We start from the raw sequence: 25,068 nt of genomic DNA on the forward strand, positions 1-25,068 counted from the left end.
CTGTATGTATATGTCTACATATCTACTACAAGGTCCCTTGTCATGTAGGATATCAATCTGAACTATTTTGATACAACAAAGATGGAATAACAAATGTTGATGGCAACATCTGGTGCTTGATTATGGTGACACCAATTAGAGATATCCAACAAAGGAGGGCTTTTCTTCCTTGAAACTGGTCTAGCAAATGAAGCAGCCGGTGGGGATCCTTCTCTCTATGTTTCCACAACAGTTAATGTACTTGGCGATGGCTGGCAGTAGTGGGTCTAATTTTATTAGACCTTAATTTCATTCCTCATGGTTCTCGTCCTCCCTCTTACAAAGAGACAAAAAAATGACAAATATACATTACAAATTTGTTTGTCAAGTGAATACACACGATGACGATATCAATGACAAAATGACATAGTTCAATCCAATGCAGTAATATTTCACAATATGATAAGCTTATTTTATATGAGAGGTATCAAATATTTCTAATGTTGAAATTATTTTCGCAATATCTTATCTTATGAGACTTCTAAGCTGAGTTGGTCGAGGTTTGCCCTTGTGAATTGTTTCTTCTTCTATTTTTTTCATAAATATCCTTCTAATTATCAAATTTTAAATAAATATATTTTTAAAAATTATATTTATATATTTTCGTAAAATATTTGTTTTGCTATTCTATTTTTTTTATTTTTATTTTTCATATGTATTCATGCTATTTAACGTCATTAAAAATTAACGATTCTAAATTAAAATAACTAAAATATGTTTAATGGATAGATGTGTAAAAAAAATATTTGTAGGTTGCGATGGGAGACAAAAAAGTAATTTTAAAATTTATTTTTTATTAAAATAAATATAATTTTTATTAATAGTGTTAAAACAACCCGTTATATTAGAAATATTTATATAAAAATAATAATGTATAATCGTATATAAATAAATACAAATTTACAAAAAGGTGCTCGTACAAAAAAAAAACTTTTTTTTTTAATAAATTGACAATTGTTTCTGGCACCGACTTACAGTCGGGTCAAGATCCGGTTCGGAGGCGGACCGGTTGGCCATCCCGAGTCAAAGCGCCCCTCCCTTTCTAGTGCTTTCCTTTTCTTTCCTCGTTGCATTACCGGGACTTGTTAGGCTTCGTTCATCTCGCTCCTTCCGTCACAACTCCTTGGCGCTCCCGCTCGTCCCCGTCTCTTTTCGTCCTGGATCCCGTGATTCAATCCATCGGCGCGTTCGTCTCGCATCGTTGCTGTTATCTTTGGCCTCCAAATCCTCTTCGAGGCTGATTTCTAGGGTTTCCTTCGTTCGGGATCACGTTCTTGTTTCGATCTGATGGGGGAATCGACGATGGAGGAGATGCCTCTCCCTGCGCTCTTCGAGCAGGCAAGAAAGATCCACTCCATGGCAACGGAGTCCTCCGTCGATCAGGTAATCTTTTTTCTTTTGCTAATCTTGGATTAAAGTGGCCATCTTTCTTGGATTTCTTGGCAATATATATTTCTTGGGGAGGGGGGCAGAAACTATATTTTGAGATGTAATTATTGTTGTTCTTTTATTGTTTTGTCAATTTTTTGTTTGTAGGAGACTTTGAGGAAGGGAATCGTGGCCCTGCGCCGCTGCGATGAGATGGTAAGCAAGCTGGGGTTATTTTCCTCCAATGAGACGAAGGATGATGTCAGCACTGCTAATCTGAAATATCTCCTGGTAAATCTAATCTCGGCGACGATTGATTAAATGTTCAGCTTTTCTATCGATTCAAGTAATGGTGGTGGTGGGAACTGGTCATGGGTTGTATGTTTCTTGTGGAATCTTGCTATGGGTTCCCTAAATTTCCTTACATGCTTCGATCTGTAACATGAGAAAATCCTGAAAAGAAAATAATTAACTAGAGTGCATAGTACTATATATTTATTGGATATGCCTTTATGCTTCGGTATTAAGACACGATGGCTTATGATTTGAAATAGAACAAAGCAGCAGGAAAAAGAATGGAAGAATGAGGGAGTTGCTTTTATGGGAATTAATATCTGACTACTCTATACCATGCAATCAGGCTGCTGCTTTAGAGGGAGGGAGTGGAGAGTGGACAATTTTATTGCCTAGGGTTCTTGGTTAGGGCCTTGGCTTAATCATGAGGGAAGGGCGAGAAAGGGGGTAATTTGGAAATGTTTATTTTAGGCTGCACTTTGTAGGTACATATGGGCAGCTGCTCTGAAGAGATGAAGGCAGAGTTTTTTAGTAGTCATGCCTATGGATCAGTGCTTTGAAAACTTCTGGAACATTGCAGACTTAAAGGAAGCAGCACACAGGCAGGTGCATGTTTTGGTGCAATCATTTTGGAGTTGGGACTGTGAAGTGATTTTGATTTTTGGATAATTGTGCATGTATTTTCAAGACAAAACTTGCAAGTTTTTATGTGTTAGGGGTTGATACATGCTTCATTAGTTTGTTAACCTTATCACAAGTCAAATACTTCTCCTCCATGTTGGAGACCTGATATCTATCTTTTGTGAAAGGGGCAATATTCTATCTTGGTGGGAAGGACCATCCTTGTTGAGGACTCAATCCTCAATTTAGCCATGTATTCGAAGTCTTATTTCCTTTAGGAATTTTTGAAAAGCTTGAAAGATTAAGTTTACAGTAATATTTCCTTTGGGAGGTCACAAATAGAGACTTGAGTTGCCACTTGGTAAAACTGGAGGTTTAATGCCTTAAGTTTCAGCCAGTTCTCAGCATCATTCCATTCCTTGCTAAGAGCACCAGTCCCCGTGGCCGATGAAGTTTGATGCAATGAATGAGAGTCGCGTGGACATCATCAATTGGAGCTGGCGCAGGGCGGTGAAGCACTTTTCATAGGGTAGGGAATAGGGATACTTGTGTTTCTCCTCCTGACCCCTCCTCCCTTCACCAAAGTATACGATTAGTTTGGTTCACGGCTGAAATATTTTCTTAAAAAATTGATATCTGAGTATGTGATGTCCGAAAAATAGTTTTTATATATTTGATTGATTATGAAAAGGTGGTACATTACAGAACAATTTATGTTTGGTCGAGCATCTACTTTTTTTAGAAAAGTTATGTAAAAAAATCTATTATGTTATCAATAAAGGAAAAAACCTTGCCCCATTTTATCTAAAAAATTAAGGATATTTTCGAAAAATAATTATCCCAATTTCCAACGGACTTATACAACTCAATTTATCCCAGTGGACCTTCCAAGTGGTTAAATATTAAGTGCGGACTTATATGTTGATCTAATGAAATATAACTCAATGAATGCTCAAAGGTAATTTATCCAAGAAATTCTTGCAGTTAATCAATTTGATTTGATAATGAATATAATTTCTGAAGTTAGTGGCATTACGTTCTGCTCATGTGGATCTTGGATCTTCTCATTAAGTAGGGGGTTGGAAATATTTCTTGTGGAATATGATGTTGATTTTCGCTTGCCTCCTTGTGGAAGAATTTCCTGTTTTGCAGCTTTCTTCGTTTAAATTGTTTTATCCTTAAAAAGAGGTGAACTTTCAGAAGTTTAGTCACAAGAGTCAGGTTCTTGGATTTAAAGGGTGTATGAACTAAAGCTAATGACATCATCAGGCCACCAAATAGCTAAAGTCCAATCTATGACTCAATATTTACACCATAATGGAATGAGCTTAATTATGTACTTTTCCTGAATAATTTATATTTACAGAAGTTTGTGCAACTATTGGTTAATGAATTTACATTTTTTCTATATCTCCAGGTTCCATTTTATCTTGGAGAATTGACAGAAAAAGTTGCACAAGATGATAGGATACAAGTTCTCAAGATATCCCAGGACCAGTTGAAGGTTAGCTTTTATTCCATGTATGAAGTTTTCATGGAAGCTTTTCATTAGTAAATGGCAGCAGCCAGCATCTATTGTTTTATTCATCATTGCCACATACTTTTTCTTTAGCTATATTGATTGTTTTTTGCATGTGGTGACGATGTTCTTGTTCTCTTCATCATTATGAGTGTATATTACAGGAGTTCATTTCGATTTGTGAGGCATTGGAGCTTTTACCTGAAGATGAGTTAGAGACATTCAGGCAAGAAGGCGCAGATACTTTTGCGGCTCAACGGGCAAAAAAGGTTTAACTTTTTTCTTTTGTCACCATGATGTGGTAAAAATTTATATATGTTATCACTGCAACTTAGAAGGTTCTCTATCTCCCAGTCTATTATTTTCTGGCTTCTTCTAAGGTTTAGACAGATCCATATGTTATCACAAAGGGGTAACAAGTTTACACTACCCTTTTCTGTCACCTTATTTGTTAACTTTCACATTTTATTAGTTAACCTAATCATGTGTTATTTATAATGACCTACTTTATAATATGAAAATTCTGATTTTTTTTCCCGATCATTTCGTGTATGTTAAGCTATTTGGACATTGCCTTCAAGTTAAAAAATTTAAGCTGTGTGCAGTTGCAGATTCCACCACCATGCATCTAAGAAATATGCAAATTGCTCTGTAGCCTTATCTCTCTAAATCTATTCTCCACTACGTACTTAACTTTGGCTCGGTAAAAGCCATTGTATTGGAACTTGGGACTATATGATGGACTATTTTGTGAATGTGAGAACAGCTCATGCAAGACTTGAGAATTTATCAAATTTGTATGTAGGCTAAGCGTTATCATTATCTAGCATAGGCATCCTAACATAGGAAACTCCATAATAGCAACTCAGAAGTTAAGAATCCACTGTCTGAGTTGGATAAGATCAGATTAGAATTGTCAGTTTCATTTCCACCTCATGCGCAGCATGACACATATATTTACAGGGAAGATTTTTATTGTTGTTGCTGCTGCTGTTATTCTGATAGGCTGGCAGGCCAGTCTCCGCTAATAAAATTGCCACTAAAACTGCCAGTTCTTGATATCTCCATTAGCTGACAAAGAAACAAGAATTCCCCAGTCTTTACAGTCTATTATTTGCCTCAAGCTCTGCAACCCAGTCAGATGACTGATTATCTTCCCTGTAAACATGAGTGGCTTGGAAAGATAGGAAGCTGCACACCAGGGATAAATTTACAAGGGTGGCAGACTTGGTGTATCCCTATGCTCTGATCCAAGTGATGACTGTCATTGAATCATCCTCTGGCCTAACAGATCTAGCAACCCACAAGACTTTCCACATAGTACAAAGCTTGGCATAGGGCACAGGGCACAGGGCACTGTGGGAGTTTTCCTGATTCCATATATGATATAAGGTATTTAACAGCCTTAGATATTTGCCTGTTGCTATACTGGTAATGTCTAAGGTTTATAGCAACCTTAAATGTTTGTCTGTTGCTATGCTGGTGTAGATCATCACTTGGCATGCTTAGTGTGTGTGATGCTTACTTTGCTGGTTGGTTAGTGCAGTGGCCTGAATTGGGGGCTACTTGTATGCTGCTGGTAGGTATACAATCAGGTAAAATGTTACAGGATTTCTACTCAGAAAAGCACGTATATACAGATTTCTTGGAAGGTCCCCGTTGACTGTACCTTGTACCTCTTTCATACACTTGCAAACTTACAGAGAACACTGCTGCCTCTTTTGTACATCTTGGTCTAAATTATCTTCTAATTCATATATCTGAACATACGCTTGTTTGTTTTCTTGATCACTTGATGACCAGGTAACTATTAGCTCTATAAACAAATGGGACCCATAATGTAGAATTGGTTCACTCGTTTGGTATTATTATTGTAACTAACATGTGACAAATTCATGTTTATTCTAGAACAGAAGTTTGCATGCAACTGATGTTTTGGAGTATATGTTAGTGTTAGCACAACATATCTTTCTATCCTGATCGTACACAATTTGTTTCCTTTTGGTTCAACCGGGGTTAGATTGCTAGGTTCAAACGCCAGAGAGCTGCAGGAGCAAAGCTGCAAGAAATTAAAGAAAGAAAGGAGAGACGGGGGCGGTCATTGAGAGCAGCAGCTCTGTCCGCGCCTGTTGAAGCTGGGGAGGAGGATGCACAGGATGATGATGGAGAAGAAGAAAGAGAGGTTAGCTTCCATGTTTTGCGAATAGAAGTTCCAATTGTACATGAACTTATCAAATCAGATCTATCTACTCCTGAGGTGTTTGAAGAATCAGATCTAAGCTTTAAATTAACTTCTTCGTCTGGAATGGTCTGCTTTCTGTATCGTTATCTACTGTTTCCCATTTTTCGTTATTAAACACGATCTGCCTCTAATTGTGTTGTAGGTAAAACACTTTCAATCATTTAGATCCCCTAATTCTCTTTTTTCTTTTCCCAAATTGTTTTACAATTTGGACTGATATTTACTTGTACTATGTTAACTTTGTTTCATGACCTTAAAAGATTTCTGCTTACCGTTCACCTTTGATCTCTTATAAAGGATGCAAATGTTCACTTGTTTTTATTATTATTTTGGCTTGTCAGCTAATGCTTTGTTTTATGCCATTGTTATTGAGTGGATTAATTTCATTTTGTTTTCGGTCCATTTACACCAGCAGCAGTGTCTATCTGCATGTTTTATTCAGGTTTGTGTTTGTTACCATTGCTGTGCTTTGTACAGTAGTCATACTGATAACTGGCTGCACTATTTGGTGTAAGATGTACTGGAAATATTTGGAATGGAAGTTTGTATCTTTCCGAGGACCGGTGGAAAATTTCTATTGTCATATCCATCTAAGATGCAAGTGCTGTATATTTTTTGAGCAGAACTCTTTGCCTCAACATCAAGAAATCTTCATTGGTATAATTGACCATGCTAGTGTCAAACTTGCTTCTATGCACCATACCTCTTTTTTTGATGTGATTCATAAGGATATTATTCTGAAACCTACCAAAAATCTTTCTCATATTAGGATGCTGAGACCTGCATTAGGAGAGGTCATGTTCTAGCTCAAGTAGTAGCTTGTTTAAGAGGCAGCCTTCATCTTTTCTCAGTCAAATTAGCTGATTTAGCTTCTAATTGTTAATGCTATGAAGTCGCTAGGTTTAATGAGCAGCGTTTATTGCTATGAAGTTGTTATTCGCTCTAGTTCTTGTAGCCAGGATCATTTATCTACTGTGCCACACCCAATTAGAATCTTTCTAGACACTATGGTCCTTCAGAGCACCTGCTTTCTAATGCAGTAATTGTTTCAGCAAAAATTTCTTAGTTCAACAATAAATGCCTGTCCATTGTTTTAACTTGCTTTTTCCTCTAATTAAAAAATCCACAAAGCTGTGTTTCATATAGAAAGCAGTAGCAAAAATGAGTAAATTAATTGCACGGTTTTATAGAGACACATCTTAGGCATGTATTTATCCATGTATTATAGAGCTCTAGTTCCACACCATACATGCATATCCAATCTTGTATCTGTTCCTAATACAAGTAACTAAATTATGTTATCTGATATCTTGCACCTAGATCTAAGAACTCTGCTGGCATGTGTTAGTGAGTCAGATATGCAGCAAACACTTTGCACACTTATCAAATTTTTTGATTGTGGATTTTAGAGAATGTGGAACTGAATCAATTAAATATTTTTGACACTTTAGTTTCCGAGGATTCATCACCAATTTTATACCATATACTTTTCATTGTACATATCAAAGAAGTCATAATCATTGGAATTTTTAAAATGAGAAGTTATATGGTAAATTGCTTGTTATATAAGTTAACACTCAATAACAAACAAGCACTTTATCAATTCAAGATGGAAGATAAAACATGTTATTGCATACAGTATTGAAAAAAAAAAGATACGATTAAAATTGACTGTTTTCATTTCTTATGTCTCCCAATAATTCCTTTTCCTTTCCCTCTATCGATCAATAGGACACTCAGATACATGTGATATTTGATTATTGTGACTTTCTCCATGCGACATGGAACTAAGGTCTAGTAGCATCTTCATGACTTTATGCATTTCTAAACCACTTCATGGCCAGGTTTCAAGCATTTAAGAATCTGAAACCACTTCTATTGTTTTCTTTTGATTTGAGTATTTTTTTTGCTTACTAATTAAGACATACACGCCGATACAATTTTACAAAACATACACACACGCACACAAGCATGGTATGAAGTATTCCAAAATATTGAATTTTAGAACTTTTTTACTCTGTTGCATAAAATTTGTCCATCCATCTAAATATACATTTTGTTTATGCTGCAGGCTTGGCTAACTTCAATCTCCTTAGCTCTTTGTAAGGTTGGTTTGCTGAAACTTTTTATTAGAGTTGTTAGTTTATGAAGTGTGAATTATGTTTTATCTTTTTTTCTTTTCTGAATAATGCATGTTTGCATGCATAACTATTCTGTTTCTTTGCTTATAGGCTTTTGATCTCCTTGACATGCTAAAGAAAGAAGAAGAGATGCTTCTTGCGGTAAAAGAAAAACAATCAAAGGTGTTACCGCACAACAAAATTTTATTATTTATTCATTTATTTACTTACCTACATATTTAGATTTTTTTTTTCTTTTTTGTTTTTGTGGGGGGGGGGGGGGGGGGGGTCAAGTGGTGCTGCTGTGTTGTTTAGACTTTAGATATATTCTAGTCTAAATTTTAGGGGTAGTACCTTGTATCTTGGAGTCATTTCAATATCCTGAGTAAATGGTTCAAGCTTGATTTTGACCCAACGCCATTCGTAAGCATGTCTATGCCAGCCATTTGATGCATAAACCTAACATCAACCACTTTGACTAGCCTTATTTGATAAGTACAATGTTTGTTCAACATGTTTAACCTCTAGACTTTACCTGATTCAATTCATGATTTAAAAAAAGAAAAAGAAAAAGGAAGAAATATGAGGCATAACTTCATGGACAGTTCACAGAATAATTTCAGAATCGTACCATCTACATCTTAACATAATACCATGATAATTTGAATTGAAAATCATTTTAAATAAATAAAAAATAATTAAAGTCTTCATTATCATTTCTGCATATATTGGAAAGCTAATTTAAACACTATTATGCTGATGTAAGCCTCGCTTGTACCTTTTCCATCTTCCATGACATTCCTTTTCAGTTGCTATTTTAAGGGCTTAATTTCTTACTCTGTTATGCTTCATGCCTGTCACTGATGCACTTGACAACACTTAGATTTGTCGTGCATTCTACATGTTCCTTGCATCCCGTCTGTCCCTACCAGCCTAGTTTTTGTATCATCTCTTGTAAAATCACCACTTTTGTTTGGGCCCTTATTGATAAATTTCCCCATCCTTATTTAAAATTTACTACTGCATATAAATGTCCATATCAAACAACATGTTTGGTGGTTGATTTAGATGTACAGATGGGACTGCCAATTGTACTGAGAGATTATTAACATGTAAGGAGTTCTATTATTCGGATTATATAATATAGTAGTGGTAATGTGCACGATGTGGAAAAATAAGTGACTGATTTTGAATGATTGTATGATTATGATTGCACCGCTCTACATACTAGTGACTCATCTTTTTCTTCCTTTGGCACTTTCCTATTTGTTTCATAAGGTAAATTATTGTTATTGTAAACCAAATTGGATGGCAGGAAGGGGACAAAGAATTAACTCGTGAGAGTCTTGATGAGCGTACAAAAAGAGCTGAAACTTGGCATCTCAAAGCTGCAAGACAAGTACCATTTCTAAAACCTGCAGACCCCATCACATGTGCAACTTTTGCTCAGGATGTTATCGAAGGGAGAGCAAATGTTTCACAAGCACATGAACACAAACACCAGCCTCTGATTTTTGGACCCGCAAGTCTTGTGGGTGGAAGATTAACTAGTGAGAGGGAAAGATTGGCAGCACAAGTCTTCCAACCAAGTTACAGGTATGCTTCAAAATTCTTGTGAGGCTTAATGATTATAACTTTTTTTTGGCTTAAATATTTTCCAATTTTGGGATGAAGCCATCTTCGCAATTTGGAGTAAAGTTTTCCTAATGTCGATGACAGATACACCCTCAAAAAAAAATGCTCATGCAGTGTCATAGAATATGAAAGAATAATCTTTACCCGAATTAGCGTATGCAACTTCTATGCATTATTTTGTTGGAAAGAATTTTGACATCCACAAACACCTACCATACAGGAGGGTTAAACCGGAACACCAGACAAATGTATGATCTCAAGTTGTTGGTGGATATTAACCTAATATGCCTAATGGACTGTTCAGGTGAAATTTGCACTTGTTGGCACAACAAAGTCGGATCTTACTAAGCCTTGTACCAATTATGTAGGGTCTAGTGGCAAGTGTTATTTACTTAAAATTCCTTGAGCACATCCATGAGATCCTTCACTAAACTCAAGGCTACATCATTTTATGTTGTATCTAGTTTCATCCGTCCTACTATAAGTTGTCTAAAATGGATTAGTTTCGGGCATGACCGAACCCAATTTGACCCCAGTTTCAGGTTCTAGTCAGTTTTCGCTGAAACTGGCATGTTGCAGTTCAGTTTCAAAGGTATCGTCCAATTATGACTGAAACCAATCATAGATGGTGTAAGTGTATTTTTGGTATTTACAATCGTATTAGGATCATTTCTTAAATCAATCATACAGGCTATGTAATATCAACTTTTGTATTTTTTTTTTTTTACCTTTTTTCTTGAGTTTAAAGAGGAGGTAGATAAACATAACTCTTCACAGGTTGAGGCTTTTGAAAGGACCCTTACTACAATAATTTTTAAAGACCAATATGAATAATAGAATATAAATAATTTAACAAAAATATATTTTTGTATATAAACTAGTATGACAAAACTAGTAAAATCCATTTAACCTCAAAATTATGAGGAAAAAAAAATCCAAATTTCGTATTTTTTCGAGTTATAGTAATTAGTGAAGAAAAAGATTTAAATGCATCAAGTTCCAAAACAACTCAAGTTGAAAGAGTAATATATATGTAAGGCTGCAAATTGGTTGGGTTGACTCGTAACCTGACCCGGCCCCCTTAGACCCGACCTGACCCATTTTGGAAGACTTGTGGGGTCGGGTCGGCTCTTAAAATTGGACCCATTCTATTTTCGGATCGGGTCCGAATTTACTGAATTCAAATCCGGCCCGACCCGAGTGACCCGTATATAAAATATTAAAGTATTACTATAAATAATAAATAAATTGGTCAAAAATCCATTCTCTGTGACTCTGTGCTGGTTTCCCCACACGTAATGTTACATTAAATGCCCATTTGACTTGTGAGGTAGATCAACCAACCACGTAATTTGCATTAAATGCCCATTTCACTTTATGAGGTAGATTAGCCAGAGCATTTATGGCTATGGGTAGAGAGAGACCACAGCCAGGCCGCTCAGAGATAGCTAGCAGCTAGCGCAGCATGTCAGTGAGTTCTTTTCCGCTACGGCTACAGAACAAAAAAGCGAAATGATTAGGTTGAGGGGAGTGGGAGAGAAGCCATAGACTAGACATGAGAGAACGAAAAATAGATGGGAGCGCAGGAGTTCCGCCACCTGCTTCACTAGCTCCCGAGCCTCGGTCTCCCCTCCGGACCCGGCGACGTCGTGCTGGCCGCCATCCTGATGGCTAATGATGTGTCGACTTGTCAAGAACGGAGCACAGGAGGTCGAGGAGCTCGACGTGGCGGACGGGGCGGAGGTCGACGAGTCTGAGGGTTGAGGAGGTCGACAGTCCGGGGCCGAGGAGCTCGGACATGGAGAGGTGCTTGACGAAGCGCCAGTAGGGACCGTAGAGGGCGAAGGCGAAGCTGGTGGCGTTGTAGGCGAAGTGGTGGGCGGCAGCGGTCTGGGGGTAGTTGGAGATGGTGGTGTCGTGGGTTTTGAAGAGCTCGCAGGTGACGTCCGGAGAGGAGGCGATGACGCAGAGGGTGGAGCCAAGGCGGAGGCTGAAGAGGGGGTCGTGGCGAGTGGTGAGGCGGTAGAGGGTCTGGTGGGCGGGGGGTGGAGGTGCAGGTGGCCGATGATAGCAAGGGACAGTGCCCCAGCGGCGGCGGCGGCCGGACCGGGCTTTGGAGAGGGTGGTAAGAAAAAGGACTGAGGCGAGGGACCTGACCCGAATGACCCGTTGGGTCTGCCGTGGATCCGACCCGACCCGATTTTTTATCGGGTTGGGTCTGGGTCCAAAATTAGGACCCGATCAAGAAATCCGGTCGGATCAGGGTCACTCAGGACTCGGTCTGACCTGACTCATTTGCACCCCTATATATATATGTATATATATGGAGAGAGAGAGAGAGAGATAGAATGCACTCTATTCAAATGGATTTAGAAGCAAATCCGGTTGCTTCCAGAGCCGTTCGATCCCGCACCAATCCTAAAGTAACAAGGGCTCCAGTTAATAGGTTAATGGGAGCCGTTAAGGGTAAAAAAGAAAAAGGAAGTCTTAATGGGACGGGATGCATCGCAGAGGAGTGTTTCTTCTTTTTTTTTTTGAAATGTGGCGCTACTGTAATGTAGGGAGGGTTGGAGTGTATGATCTGCACTCTCTCCAGCAGACTGGCCACTTTAGTAATCGCTAGATCCACTTCATTAATTTTTAAGAGTAAATACAAACTAGTCGCAGATAAATAGAAACCTTCACTCCCTTATAGAAATAAACAGAAACATCGAAAGAATAAACATTAACCGTTCTAGGATAAACACAAACCCTATAGGACAAACACTTAGACTGTGCGGATGAAAAGAAATACTACAAAGATAAATAGAAACTCGACCCCTACCTTTGGTCAGGTCAAGTCTCACTTATGATAAACATTAAGGATGGAGGATAAACACAAAGTTCGGATGCAATAAACATAAGGTAGTGTAAAATAAACACTCTGATAACTCGACTGATCCACTCCATAGTTAGATTTGGGAAACTACTTTCGACGTGCAGACCTAAACCTTTGGAAGTAAATGCAAACGGATCAATCCACACTCAAGGGAGAAAGCAACTCACAATTTCGCTCCACATCTGTACCTTCTTGCACTCCCCTCTAGAAATAAATCGCAACACTTGAAGAGTAAATACTAATCCCTTGTCAATAAATATAAACACCCCAGGATAAACACCTAGTTCGTGACGATAAACAAAAACACCGCAGAATAAACACTTCATTGATGATGTGCTTTTTTTTTGAAACGTGGCGTCGTTGTCCCAACAATTAATGTAAGTTTTTTTTTGAAACATGGCATTGCTGTAATGGAGAGAAAGGGGGAGAGTGTACGAGCAGGTCATTAATGCTTCCTTTTTTTCCTCTTAACGGCTCCCGTTAACCTGTTAACCGGGCCCGTGTTACTTCGGGATTGGTGCAGGATCGGATGGATCTAGAAGTGACTAGATTTGTTTCTGGATCTATTCGAGTGGAATGTAGTTTATCTCTCTCTCTCTCTCTCTCGCTCTATATATATATATATATATATATATATATATATATATTTATGTTTGTGTGTTCACTATACAAAATACCAACATACTTTAACTTATATGCAATATTAACTACAGCCTAAAATTGTCGAACCCACATGAAAAGAACCTATATAACACAAAATACTCTGAAGCATTGCGTGATAACTTTTCTTTTCTTTTTTTAAAAAAAAAAATGACTGAAATTTTGAAACTCTGAATGGAACTTCCAAAATAGGGCTGCCACTGATGCTTCGCGAACGAGACATGATCGAACCAGAGGTCTTTGGATGCGTGAGTTGAAACACCTATGAAATTTCTCGAGTTCGTGATGGGTCTATTAAAACTTTACCCATCTTGGCCATTCATATGTTAGGTATAGATTTGACTTTTATGAACCCAATTCGACCCAAGCACTGAATGATGGTTTACATGGGATATAATGCATGTATCAAAATGTCCGTCATATTCTTCTAAAGCCTATGATTTATACCTCGAGGCTTTGTCATTATTGAATAGTTTTGGGGGCATGAATGAAATTAAACTTCCAAATAATAGTTTTGAAACATGGCATTGCTGTAATGGAGAGAAAGGGGGAGAGTGCATGAGCAGCTCATTAATGCTTCCTTTTTTCCCCCCTTAACGGCTCCTGTTAACCTGTTAACCGGGCCCTTGTTACTTTGGGATTGGTGTGGGATTGGATGGCTCTAGAAGTGACTGGATTTGTTTCTGGATCTATTCAAGTGGAGTGTAGTTTATCTCTCTCTCTATCTATTATTTGTGTGTGTTCACTATACAAAATACCAACAGACTTTACCTTATATGCAATATTAACTGCAGCCTAAAATTGTCGAACCCACATGAAAAGAACCTATATAACACAAAATACTCTGAAGCATGTGGGATGACTTTTCTTTTTTCTTTTTTTTTTAAATGACTGAAATTTTGAAACTCTGAAGGGAACTTCCAAAATAGGGTTGTCACTGATGCTCCCAAAACCAGACACGATCGAACCAGAGGTCTTTGGATGTGTGAGTTGAAACACCCATGAAATTTCTCGAGTTCATGATGGGTGTTTTAAAACTTTACCCATCTTGGCCATTCATATGTTAGGTATAGATTTGACTTCTGTGAACCCAATTCGGCCCAAGCGCTGAATGATGGTTTACCTAGATAGAATATAATGCATGTATCCTAATGTCCGTCATATTCTTCTAAAGCTGATGATTTATACCTCGAGGCTTTGTCATTATTGAATAGTTTTGGGGGCGTGAATGAAATTGAACCTCCAAATAATAGAACTTGCTTGAGACCTCAACTCAGTCCAGTCCATACCCAATCCAACCAGAACCAACCCACCTGACTCAATCTCCCCTCAATCCTACTTAGACACGGATCAGCCCAATTCTTGGATGGGTGGTTGTTAAATATGGACCCTAACCCCCAATTTTTGTGTTGGAGTTAGGAGGTAAACAGAGTTGACTCTAGTGGGATAACACCTTTATTCTAATGTTTCGGTCGAAGTTTCCTAAACAAACAAAACTTAGACTTGGCTGAAGTTCAAACCAAAGCCAAGTTTCCAGGCCTTGTTTTACTTAGTAGTTGTTTGTATATCCCTTTTATGCTCATCGTGCTTACATGCATAAATGCATTTTATATTGTACATATTTTCTTTTTATTCTATAATATTTTGAGATATTTTGATATAAAACTCTTTTCAACAAATATGGTGGGAATGCTAATATCAGTGTTCAAACGCTGAACCTCTTTCTTTGAGCAAGTTCTTATTGATAGGGGTGCTAGCCAATGGGCCCAAGTCCTGTTATTGCAGAGCAAATCTCGATATGATATTCATCTCTATTTGCTTTCTGAGATTGTGTACTTTCTCTTTGAGGAAAGAGGCACGCATGCTTATCTTTGCAGGAGTCCTTCGATATTCCCTGCATCTGTTTTGATTCTGCACCTGTTCCATGAAACCGGCTCTATTTCTTTAATATCATGAGTCCAATATTTCTTATATGGTTTGTTCTTTGTTTCCTTTAAATGCAAATGAAGTGCAAGATGTGCATGGCCGAGTGTTGGTGTGCTGACTCTCTGGGTTCTGGGATTGATAGGTTACCCACTATGAGTATAGAAGAAGCTGGCTTACGTGAAATGGAGATGATGAATAAATGGCAAGAAATGAACGCGAAGCTCATGGAGGAAGCAAACTCTTCGTGGCACAGGGATGGTACTAGGTCAGCAACTGAGGATGACGATGCTGAGGTTGAGAAAGCAAGAGCATGGGATGATTGGAAGGATGACCATCCTCGTGGGGCAGGCAATAAGAAACTCACCCCTTGTGGGTAAATTTGGTAGCTAAACATCATGAAATTTGTAATATAAATTTTACTGTGATCCCATGGTTGTCTAGAATTAGAGCTATGCAAATACTTTTTCCCTACTATGGGTTTTATTCCATGTCAAATTTGTCGGCAAAGGACATTTGTTATGTATTACTTGTATTATGTAATCTCTCTGTCAGATTCTATTAGCTCAAAATTTTACTGCTTGGGAGGTTTTACCATAAACTCTCAGGTGGTTTAGAAATTATGAGAGACTAGGGTTGGTTAATCAGCTTGTCTTATCTGCTTAAGTTGGAGCGATGGACCTATACTTTATGTTGTATTGGGATCTTGGAACCACATTATGCCTACAGTTCTACATTCTGGGTGGTACACACTGTGATGCAAGACCACCTTTGCCATGGCACATTACAGTATAAAATACGAACAAGCTTGCATTCCCAAGCATCCCGAGACTTCCCCAATTTAATGTTCATGATTTACAAGATGCAGCTCTGAATCTTTGGCACCATTGCATTCTAATGAAACATGTCAAACAAACCATTATATTGCAGCAAGAGCGTTGAAAATCTTGGCTCAACTGTTCCGGCACAGCAATGCTGTCGCCCAAACTGGCACAGCTCGAGGGCGATATTTGCTGTCGGAGACCAGGCAGCCGAGACCAGGCACCCAGCAGCGCTCGTCTCTGTCCCCATCAAATGGATTACGAAACACACAGAACACGAGTTGCAAGAACGTCGACAGTCCACAAGATCGTCCTAGTCGTCCGAGCACTTACAAATGGCGCTGCACCACACAGGAAGTAATCATATATTTACAGAGCTTATACCTCACAACAGAGGAATCCAGAAAGAAAAGAGAAAAATAATTATATATAAAAAAAGACAACATGCTAATATATAATCCCATAAGATCATAATATTCACAACCAAATCATTCCTTCCACTTTTCTTTCCCACCTCTCCTTTTGACAATACCCCCCTTCTCTCCTAAAAACTAAATGCTGCTGAAAGTATCCAATCATCAACAGCTTCATTTCTTTAATCCTTTCACCCTTTCCCGAATTTGTTCGAGGCTCTTCAAAAAAAACTGAGCTGCATATTAGCATGATTCCTGTCGATGGCTTGCACGCATGATAAAGTCCTTTCTAATACTGTGTTAGTAAAACCCCCAACCAATAGAATGACAAGGAAAATCTAAGACTAAACTAAAAGACCCACTACCGTTCAGCTCTGGACGCTTTCAGTTTTCTCTTTCTGAAGAGCAGCACTAGTAGTTCCACCACCACCTTCACCTTCTGATGCTGGAGCTGCAGATATCTTGCTCCTGGGCCTCATCTTTCTTACCTCTTCACTTGTGTAGATGTATATCTTCTTCACCATCTTACAGAATTCCCTGCCAGCATTCAAATTTATAAGCCACTTTAGCATCTAAGTAACAGAAGAATCCAATTATTCAGCAAAACATAAGGTTCAGAGAGACATACGGCCAGGGATCATCGCCTACTAGCATCACGTCACCCTCGTCATCTGTGTATACCACTTCCCATTTGTTCCGATGGTGTAGCTCTCCTTTGACCTCAAACATCTCCTCCAGCTCCAGTATTAAGTCATCGTAGCTTTCCAAATTTGTTAGATCAACAGCTCGACCAACCGCAATTCCTTGCATGTGAACCTTTAATCATCGAGAAATCAGTGTCATCATTTCATTTCAAAACACTTCAGAGAAGGCATGATACACATCATGAGAATTTGTTTTCACCTTGGTGCGGCTTCTCGTAGAACAGTTCTGCTTACGTTGTATCTCCTTTGGAGATACCTGCAATTCTTGTTTTGGCTCTTTGGGTGCTTTCTCCGGGTGCTGGTCCGAGTCTTCGAGCGATGCAGTCACCTGAAGAGGATCCTCCATGGCGTAACTTGATAAGCTAATATGGCCAACTGTTGCCGTCTCAATGCCACCGGAGGGGTTGACCAAATCAATCCCAAATAACCTGCAACTGCTGCTACTCTCAGGTTTCTTCCATTTTTCTGTGTTGTTACCCAACCTCAATGAAGGCTCCTCATTCATGCATCCAGACATATGCGGCCACAAAGGATGGATAGCCTTTGTCTCTCCATTTACATCCCCAAACAACTTCAGAGAAACATCTGCCATCAATGATGATGAACTCTTTAGTGGATAATGGAGATCCTTTAACCAACAATCTGCTAATCTTGTGTTGCATGGGCTATGGCTATTCATGAAATTAGAGTCATTGCTTTCTTTTGGTCTATGCGGCCAGAGAACCTGCATCTCAGGTGTCTGGGCATCAGTGGCGTTCAATGGACCTAATTCCTGCGATTGCGTTTTTCCTCTACGCCAGAATCCCAAAGAAGCTTCTGTACTCCAAAAGAACAAATGAAGAGAAAAAGAACATATCAGTTATTTATAAGATGTAAAGAGAACAATTAAGGGAAAAAGAGTTTCATCCTAGGTACCCAAACTTGAGAGATCCAAGGGCGAGCGAGATCTCTTATTCTTCATAAACACTGGTTGAGTAACATTTAAGGCAGTCATAGGACCAGTAAATGGCTCAATATCCCATGGTGAAACCCTTTCTGGTCTCTGAATGCTAGTGGCTTCATCCCATTGTACCTAAAGCAGGAGGACACTATAAGCACGACAAGCACAGAAAAAAATCAATCAAGGAAAAGAAGGTAGAATACCTTCAATGATCTCCACTTAGATCCTGCCCATTGAGAAGAAATATCTCCAACTCCAGTTATGGTCCCAGTAATCCTGTAAGAGAACAGTAAAAATATATTATCAGATGAAAGGTCAATAAAAATCAGAAATATTTCATATATCACCTTTTCTCCGGAACATCTTCTCCCTCGAATCTCATCTTAAATCTCATCCCAACTGCGAATCCATTTTTAGCCGCCTCCAAATACTTGTTAACACGGACAATGAATTGACTAATCCTGGATTATATACACCCGAAACGCGAATTCCTCAGCATGCGAAACTAAGCAAAGAAAACAACATTGATGCCTAATTTATCATAGCCCGAGCAACAGTTCTAACCTGGGCTTGTAGTATACCGTGAAAAGAGAGTGAGTTGAGACAGCATGCGATGCAGTCGCAAGCACTCCAAGGTGCATGCTCTGACTCGATATCACAGAAGATGGAATTGTGTTCTGCTGTCGAGCAAGGCGTCTCACACCAACACACAGTTCTTCATTTCCCCCCCTGTAGAACAAAGATATTCTTAACAGATTCTGCTCCATCCTACTGCAATTTAGAATTCATGCGGATAAGAAGAAATCAAAAACACTGCAACCTGTCACACGCGAACAGATACCCACCTCATAAAAATGAATGCATCACCAGCGACTAATCTCTTAGAAGTTACAAACGTACTCCAACCGGTTGTAAGCAAATGTCTCCGTGGTTGACCTACCCAATTAGAAAGTTTTTTTTATTGAACAGAAACAGATGACACCTAAAGATTAGCAATCAACAATTCTATTTGGAATCGAAGAGTTCAATAGTTCTCTTCCATCAGATACAAGAAAACAGAGCAGGACCCAAGAATTTAGACATTTTGGATTCGTTTGACAACCGAGGAAGTGATATATACCTCTAAAGATGTGTTTGAATCGCCATTCGAAACCATGGAGATCCTTGGCAGCAAGCTCCTGAGTCGGGGTTGCCTGCGACATATCCTGCCCCAAGAAAAAGATGACCCAAAATAGATGAGAGAACATCCGAACGCCAGAAACGGATTACAGAAACAAAGGGAGAGAAAAGATAGAACTGACGAGAGGAGGAAGGCATTCGGTCGCATGTCGGCGAAGAACCGAGAAACCCCCATGCGTGCTCGTGTCCGATGCTGTCAAAATCTTACAGAATGAGTTGACCGTCGGTCTCCGTGGCTCGGGAAGACATGGGTCAGGACTTGTAGGCTCGCTTTGCTGCTAGAATCAAACCCAAAGTTTCCATTTTTACATCAAGAACTCGACTAAAATCACTTCATACTATCAAAAAAAATTCTTCTTTCTGAAATCCAAATGAGAACTTCGAAGCAAGATCACATAGATTCTTACATCCGCTTCCGGGAGTAAAGTAATTTGAGCGTAGACTTCATCCGTTTCAGGCTCGGCCTGATAAGTACTGGAATTGATGAGCTTTTATATGTACAACATAATTGAACCAAACATTGCCTTCTCCACATAAACATCAAAAACCGGAATAATCTTACAGAAAATAAGAGGAAAACATAGGCTGACCCTTAGTTGGATGTTAACGACGCGGCAGAGGATCTTTGGAGGAAGATTGAACAGGGGAATCTGCTGGTCCAACTCCTGATCCGTTGACGACACCAGCTACAAACGATCACAGAAACACCACTGCTGAGACCGGGAAAGCAACGCAGAACCAGGAACAATTCAAGAAGAGAAGAAGAGCAGAGAGTCTCCGAAGTCCTCACCTGCTCCATATGCCCCTGTGGGAAGTAGAACACCCTCTCATCCCCCCGCGGGACCTCCACCAGCGGCCCCGCGCACGCCTTCCACAGCTCCTCGTACAGCCCCTCCTCTCCCCAACCTAGAGAGCAGCAAAATCCATCAAAAAAAAAAAAAACACCAAAGCAAAAGAACAAAAAGGCGACACCTTTAGAAGAACTAGCGCCCCTCACCTGCCTCCAGCGTCTCGCTCGGCCGGCTCGCCGGAGACGCCGAAACAAACGCCATGAGAGACCTCGATTCCCAGAACCCCGCGCTCTCTCCAACCCTCCTCTGTCGGCAAGCTCGCGCCTTTACGACCTCGAATGCCTGCAAATACCTCCTTTCTCACTCCCTCGCCTTCCAAATTCTTTAATTCACCCCATTGATGCAGCAGCCAAGCGACTCCCAAGAAAAGAACGGCCCGACCCTTAAAAGCTCTTCCCCTTCCCCCTCCCCCTTCCGCTCCGCCCCGCGTAACCGCTGAATGCTGCTACCCCTCCCACGGGAATCGTTTCCCCTCCCAAACCCCCAGACCCAACCAGACCCCCAAAACCAAAAGCTCAGAGCTCAGAGCTCAGAGAGAGAGAGAGGGCGAGAGAGCGAAGAGAAACACCGTTGCCAAATCCCTAATACCGTTTTTTACTTTGGCTTCTTTGTCCTGTCACGGAGCTAGTTGGCTGCCTCTTCCGAAGGAGGGAGGGGCGGGGCGGGGGGTGGGTTTAAGAGAAACTCACCAGCGTGTTACCGTACCGCGAGGCCAACTGACGTCTCGTCCCGTAACGGCAGCGACAGGGACGTGGAATAACTTGACGGGATCCCGCGGTCGGAGCATCGGGCGCGGGAGACAAACGTGACGGAGATACAACGGCTACTTGACGGCGTCAGTGGCCCGTTGTCTGCCCGTGGGCAGGCAGCGTTGGTTGCTCGCTCCGGTAACCCCCGGCAGATATTTGGTCATCACTGTGACCTAAGATTAGACTAAAAAAATTCCACGGAAGAAAGAGAGGGCGCGGTGCACCTTGGGATTGAAGAATATTTACGTCTTCTGACATTATGCTGGGCTCCATAGTCCACGTGGGAAAGAGCGCGAACGAGACGGTCCACCAAACCCAGTCCGTCAATCTGGGCCCCACAGCCCGCGTTACACGAATCTCGAAGCTACGCTCGGGGAAACACCCGATCGCGCCCGTTGGCTCAGGTACCATCGTTGTTGGGTGGGCCCTGTTTCTTTCCGGTGGTCCTACTTTTGCGAATCGCGAGGCTTCGGGGTTGGAACTGGGAAGATCGGACGGCTGTGGAGAATGGATAGAGGGTAAGTGGACGTCGACGGGACTCGGAGCCGGTCTCCGTACGTTGGAACAGGATCTTAACATGGGAGGCTTTCTTCCTCTCACTAGTCTTTTTAAAAATAATTTTTATCCGAGAATTTGATATTAAAATACCAAGTAAAATACCTTATTGTGGGGAAACTCCAATTAAGTGATTGTTTAATAAATTAATTAGATAATATACATGCTATGTGAATAACAATGGAGAGTCAAAAACTAAAATCGTAATCGGCAATCAATCCGACGTCATTAATTAACCGGGAAGGCCGGCACTCGACTGCTTTTCTTGTCCAAGGCGAAGGCAACGGCGAGGAAAGGTCAAGGTTTCGAGTTTCTTCTCGTCCCGGAGACACACGGCTCTCCGTCCCCTTTGATGCGACTCGGTCTCGTTTGCCTACGGCAAATACCAACCGTGCTTAACTTTTTTTTCTGAGGGAAACATGTCAACCGTCGTTTGGAAAAACTAATGATGTTTTCATCAACGTTTTAAATGTTCCAAACAAAGTGAACCCAACTTGCACGGCCTTAAGACCCAGCAACAACTGTGGACTTTTTTTTAAATTTTAAATTCATGCTGGCTCCGTCCCATGTCATGGCGGCTCGAGTGCCTTGGTGCACAAAAATATGGAAATCCTGAAGTGTTGAAAAGAAAACCATGGAATTGCTTCTCGTTTCAAATGCTGTGATGCATGCGAGCATATGATGAGTATACGACGTGTTGCGACACCTGATGGTTCCGTCAAATCAACTTCCCCTGTACATCATGCAATTAGGATGTCATTTTTCAAGAATGATATTGGATTGCCTCAGCATACCATCGTGATAACTACCCTATCATTTATCTTAAAAAGGAACAATTTTTTTTAAATTTTTATAACATATTCTATATTATACTAAAAAAATACTAAATATATTATAAATATAGATGAAAAATGTCCATCTTCAAAATGGATAACATGACAGCTATGCACGATGGTAGAAGACTTTATAGTGCAAAAGTCGCACCATAAAAAGTCGAATCTTGAGATACTTTGGAGTTTGGATCATAGGCCGATGCCTCCGCAGGAAGGATTGTGCCTCCCTGGAGCATGACATCGGACGAAGACTGTGGAGGGTTGGCAGGCGAGTGTCCTGTCTGTGATAGGCAGGATTACACTGGTACATTCAGTTCTCAGTTCAATTCGATCTATCTCTTATCCAATACCTTGGTGTCGATTGCAGTGTTGTGGTGCTTGGAGCGCCTGTTCAGGAGTTTCATTTGGGGGCGGCAGGGGAGTAACGGGGCGTTCACCTATAGCATGTGACACGTTATGTTAGTCGACCCGCAGTGGTGAGTTGGAGATCCACTCTTTATTAGAGCGGCGGGAGATCTTTGCCACCAGGTTAACAGTCAGATTTCTTCTGGAGTTGACAAGTATCTCGGGCTCCATGATAAGGGCCAACTATGGGGGCCCAACCGACCCATCAGTCTTCTGAGTGGGTCGACGTAGCTCCTTCATCTGAAGGGAGATTTGCTTTTGGGCTCCCTTGGTGACCTCAGATATCAAATAGGAGATTGGAGATGGGCGAGCCATCGACATCGTGGGGGACAGATAGTTGGCAGACCTGCCGCTATGTAGATGGCCCACCTGTTCGAGGCAGCTGGCTAGAGGGATGCAGGGTCTGTGACATATTTACACCAGAGAAGAGAAGATGGGATGAGGACCTTGAACGGCAGGCGTTTGTTGAGCAGTTAACCAAGAGGGTGTTGCCGATGCCGATCTCTACAGGGAAAGTCGTGGACAGGTGGGTATCGAGCAGTACAGGCATGATAGAGGTGAAGGCTGGGGATTTTCTCAGGCTCATCAGGAGGTCATCGGCAAATAGATTGATGGGGGTTGGATCTGGAGATTATGTATTCACCTTTGAGTGGCCCTATTCATCTAAAAGGTAGCCCAAGGCTACCTGCTCACCAGAGGAGTGCTAACTCGGTAAGGTGTACACATCCCCCCAAGTTGTTGGGCCTGCTAGAAAGAGGAGTTTATGTTCCATGTCCTTTTTGGCTGTCAGCGAGTTGTTCAGATCTGGGAGTGCGCTTCGGCTTCCCCTGGCATGCAGCAGGGGTGGTCATCGACCGAGGAGTTTCTGACCTTCCTGGAGATTTCTTCATGGAGGCCCGACCTTGTGGAGCAAGAAATTTGGGCTGTCTATCTGGCTTACCACTGTTAGCAAGATAGGAATGCCCGTGTCTTTGAGGACAGAGGTGCTCATCCGAGGATAGTGGTAGGCAGAGCACTGTTCCATGCGGCAGAGGCCATTAACACTACTGCGCCGTCATCCCTTGAGTTGGTTAGAGAAATTTGGGGTTTCCATTCTGCTCTTATAGCATCCAGGATTGTGCTCGTCTCCTAGGAACCCCTACCCCTTGGCTTTCTCAAGATAAACTTCGACGACAACGTTGGAGGAATAGGGAGCAGCAGTGGCGCCGCGTTTGTTATCAGAGACCAAAATGCCAGAGTAGTGGTGACCGAGGGTCAGCGGATCTTTGACCAGATTGTTGTCGGAGCTGAGGTCAAAGCAGTATGGGAGGGCGCCACCTATGCAATGCAGGTGCTAGGTACGGACCGTATCATCCTAGAGGATGACTCGGCCACGGTAATCGAGTGGATTCAGGATTGGAGGCGTGCTGCCGATGGAATGCGTCTGCTCCACGACATCTGTAGTTTGCTCGGTAAGTGTGCCTTCTACCGGGCTTTCCATATTTATAGAGAAGCCAGCAGTGCTGCGGATTGGATAGCAGCTTATGCGGTGTAGCACTTGAAAGAGTTCATTTGGGGAACCACATGTCTATCCCGTTTCTACTGCACTATCTACTTTTTTCTAATTTCATAAGCATACTTACACTTGTTGCGTGTGAGCTACCATTGTATGAACAAAAAAAAATAATCTAATCTTGAATATTAGCCTCATACATCACCTCCTCTGATAAGGTCCCTCCATGCAGCCCGGCGCACAAAGAAGACATGCACCATAGCTATTGGCAATTGTATGCAACTTTATGGTAACTAGGGCTCCTAAAATGTAAGATTCCAAATGAAATGGGCTGCCTATCACTAGTGCTAGACCTTTAATGCTATGATGGCTAGGTATATATGAAACACTAATTATGTCATTATAATGGGATTATATGTTCTTATATGTTAACTTCTAGTGAGGGTGAGTCATTGACCCTTCTGTTATATCCTCAAGAAGGAGAAACTTTAGTTGCACCTGCTATAAACAAATCGGTCCTTTCATTGATCGGACTATAATATTTTATTTCTTGTTGATGGAGAGAGAAAGCAAAAAAAAAAAGAAAAGAAAGTAGAAACTCAAAATTCCACATTCCTTCCTTCTCCTTGGACATATGCATCCATACATGTAGGGCTAAGAAAATAGCTAGATCATGCAATATGTTTACTTTATTGGTGAAAAATTGTTTAGGTCGTTGCACGAGTTGGAGATTTATTCTTTATACTTGTTTTCAAGGAGACTTTCGTCTAATGTGGACAATATATCATGATCCAAGGTTTTATGCTTAAGCCCAAGGTTGGAAACTC

At 40.7% G+C, this 25,068-nt stretch overlaps 2 protein-coding genes across 5 annotated transcripts; one reads left to right on the forward strand and one right to left on the reverse strand.

The window, feature by feature from the left end:
- Positions 1–1,050: 1,050 nt before the first annotated feature.
- On the forward strand, positions 1,051–15,943 carry LOC103719668 (PP2A regulatory subunit TAP46-like). Its single transcript, XM_088709675.1, has 9 exons — positions 1,051–1,422; positions 1,576–1,698; positions 3,740–3,826; positions 4,006–4,110; positions 5,862–6,023; positions 8,155–8,190; positions 8,315–8,386; positions 9,519–9,799; positions 15,445–15,943. Exons 1-9 carry the CDS (start codon positions 1,327–1,329, stop codon positions 15,677–15,679), a joined length of 1,197 nt encoding a protein of 398 aa, XP_088565801.1. The 5' UTR covers positions 1,051–1,326; the 3' UTR covers positions 15,680–15,943.
- Positions 15,944–16,096: 153 nt separating this feature from the next.
- On the reverse strand, positions 16,097–21,171 carry LOC103719667 (auxin response factor 11-like). Of its 4 annotated transcripts, none has more exons than XM_088709661.1 (15): positions 20,354–21,171; positions 20,147–20,262; positions 19,947–20,042; positions 19,764–19,820; positions 19,479–19,631; positions 19,298–19,382; positions 19,023–19,113; positions 18,742–18,906; positions 18,525–18,638; positions 18,381–18,453; positions 18,153–18,309; positions 17,437–18,053; positions 17,162–17,349; positions 16,899–17,070; positions 16,097–16,461 (listed from the first exon to the last, which is right to left on the reverse strand). In XM_088709661.1, the coding sequence occupies exons 1-14, from the start codon at positions 20,406–20,408 to the stop codon at positions 16,902–16,904; spliced, it is 2,136 nt and encodes a 711-aa protein (XP_088565787.1). In that variant the 5' UTR covers positions 20,409–21,171; the 3' UTR covers positions 16,097–16,461; positions 16,899–16,901. The 4 variants fall into 4 exon arrangements, with proteins under 4 accessions (XP_088565787.1, XP_088565779.1, XP_008807236.3 ...); XM_088709653.1 differs by having other exon boundaries at positions 19,479–19,634; XM_008809014.5 differs by lacking the exon at positions 16,097–16,461 and having other exon boundaries at positions 16,549–17,070.
- Positions 21,172–25,068: the final 3,897 nt, after the last annotated feature.

This window comes from Phoenix dactylifera, chromosome 1 (assembly GCF_051530095.1).
Source record: "Phoenix dactylifera cultivar Ajwa chromosome 1, Ajwa_hap1_PhDact_Kaust_v1.1, whole genome shotgun sequence".
Classification (NCBI taxonomy): domain Eukaryota; kingdom Viridiplantae; phylum Streptophyta; class Magnoliopsida; order Arecales; family Arecaceae; genus Phoenix; species Phoenix dactylifera.

Bases quoted from the DNA above. Each gene is read 5' to 3' on its own strand.
- LOC103719668 (XM_088709675.1), top strand. From the start codon at position 1,327: ATGGGGGAATCGACGATGGAGGAGATGCCTCTCCCTGCGCTCTTCGAG. The intron at 1,699-3,739 runs GTAAATCTAATC...CTATATCTCCAG, and splicing joins CTAATCTGAAATATCTCCTG to GTTCCATTTTATCTTGGAGA. The intron at 8,191-8,314 runs GTTGGTTTGCTG...CTTTGCTTATAG, and splicing joins TCTCCTTAGCTCTTTGTAAG to GCTTTTGATCTCCTTGACAT.
- LOC103719667 (XM_088709653.1), bottom strand. From the start codon at position 20,408: ATGGCGTTTGTTTCGGCGTCTCCGGCGAGCCGGCCGAGCGAGACGCTG. The intron at 19,821-19,946 runs GTCAGCCTATGT...AGTACTTATCAG, and splicing joins TCGTTAACATCCAACTAAGG to GCCGAGCCTGAAACGGATGA. The intron at 17,071-17,161 runs GTATGTCTCTCT...GAATGCTGGCAG, and splicing joins GTAGGCGATGATCCCTGGCC to GGAATTCTGTAAGATGGTGA.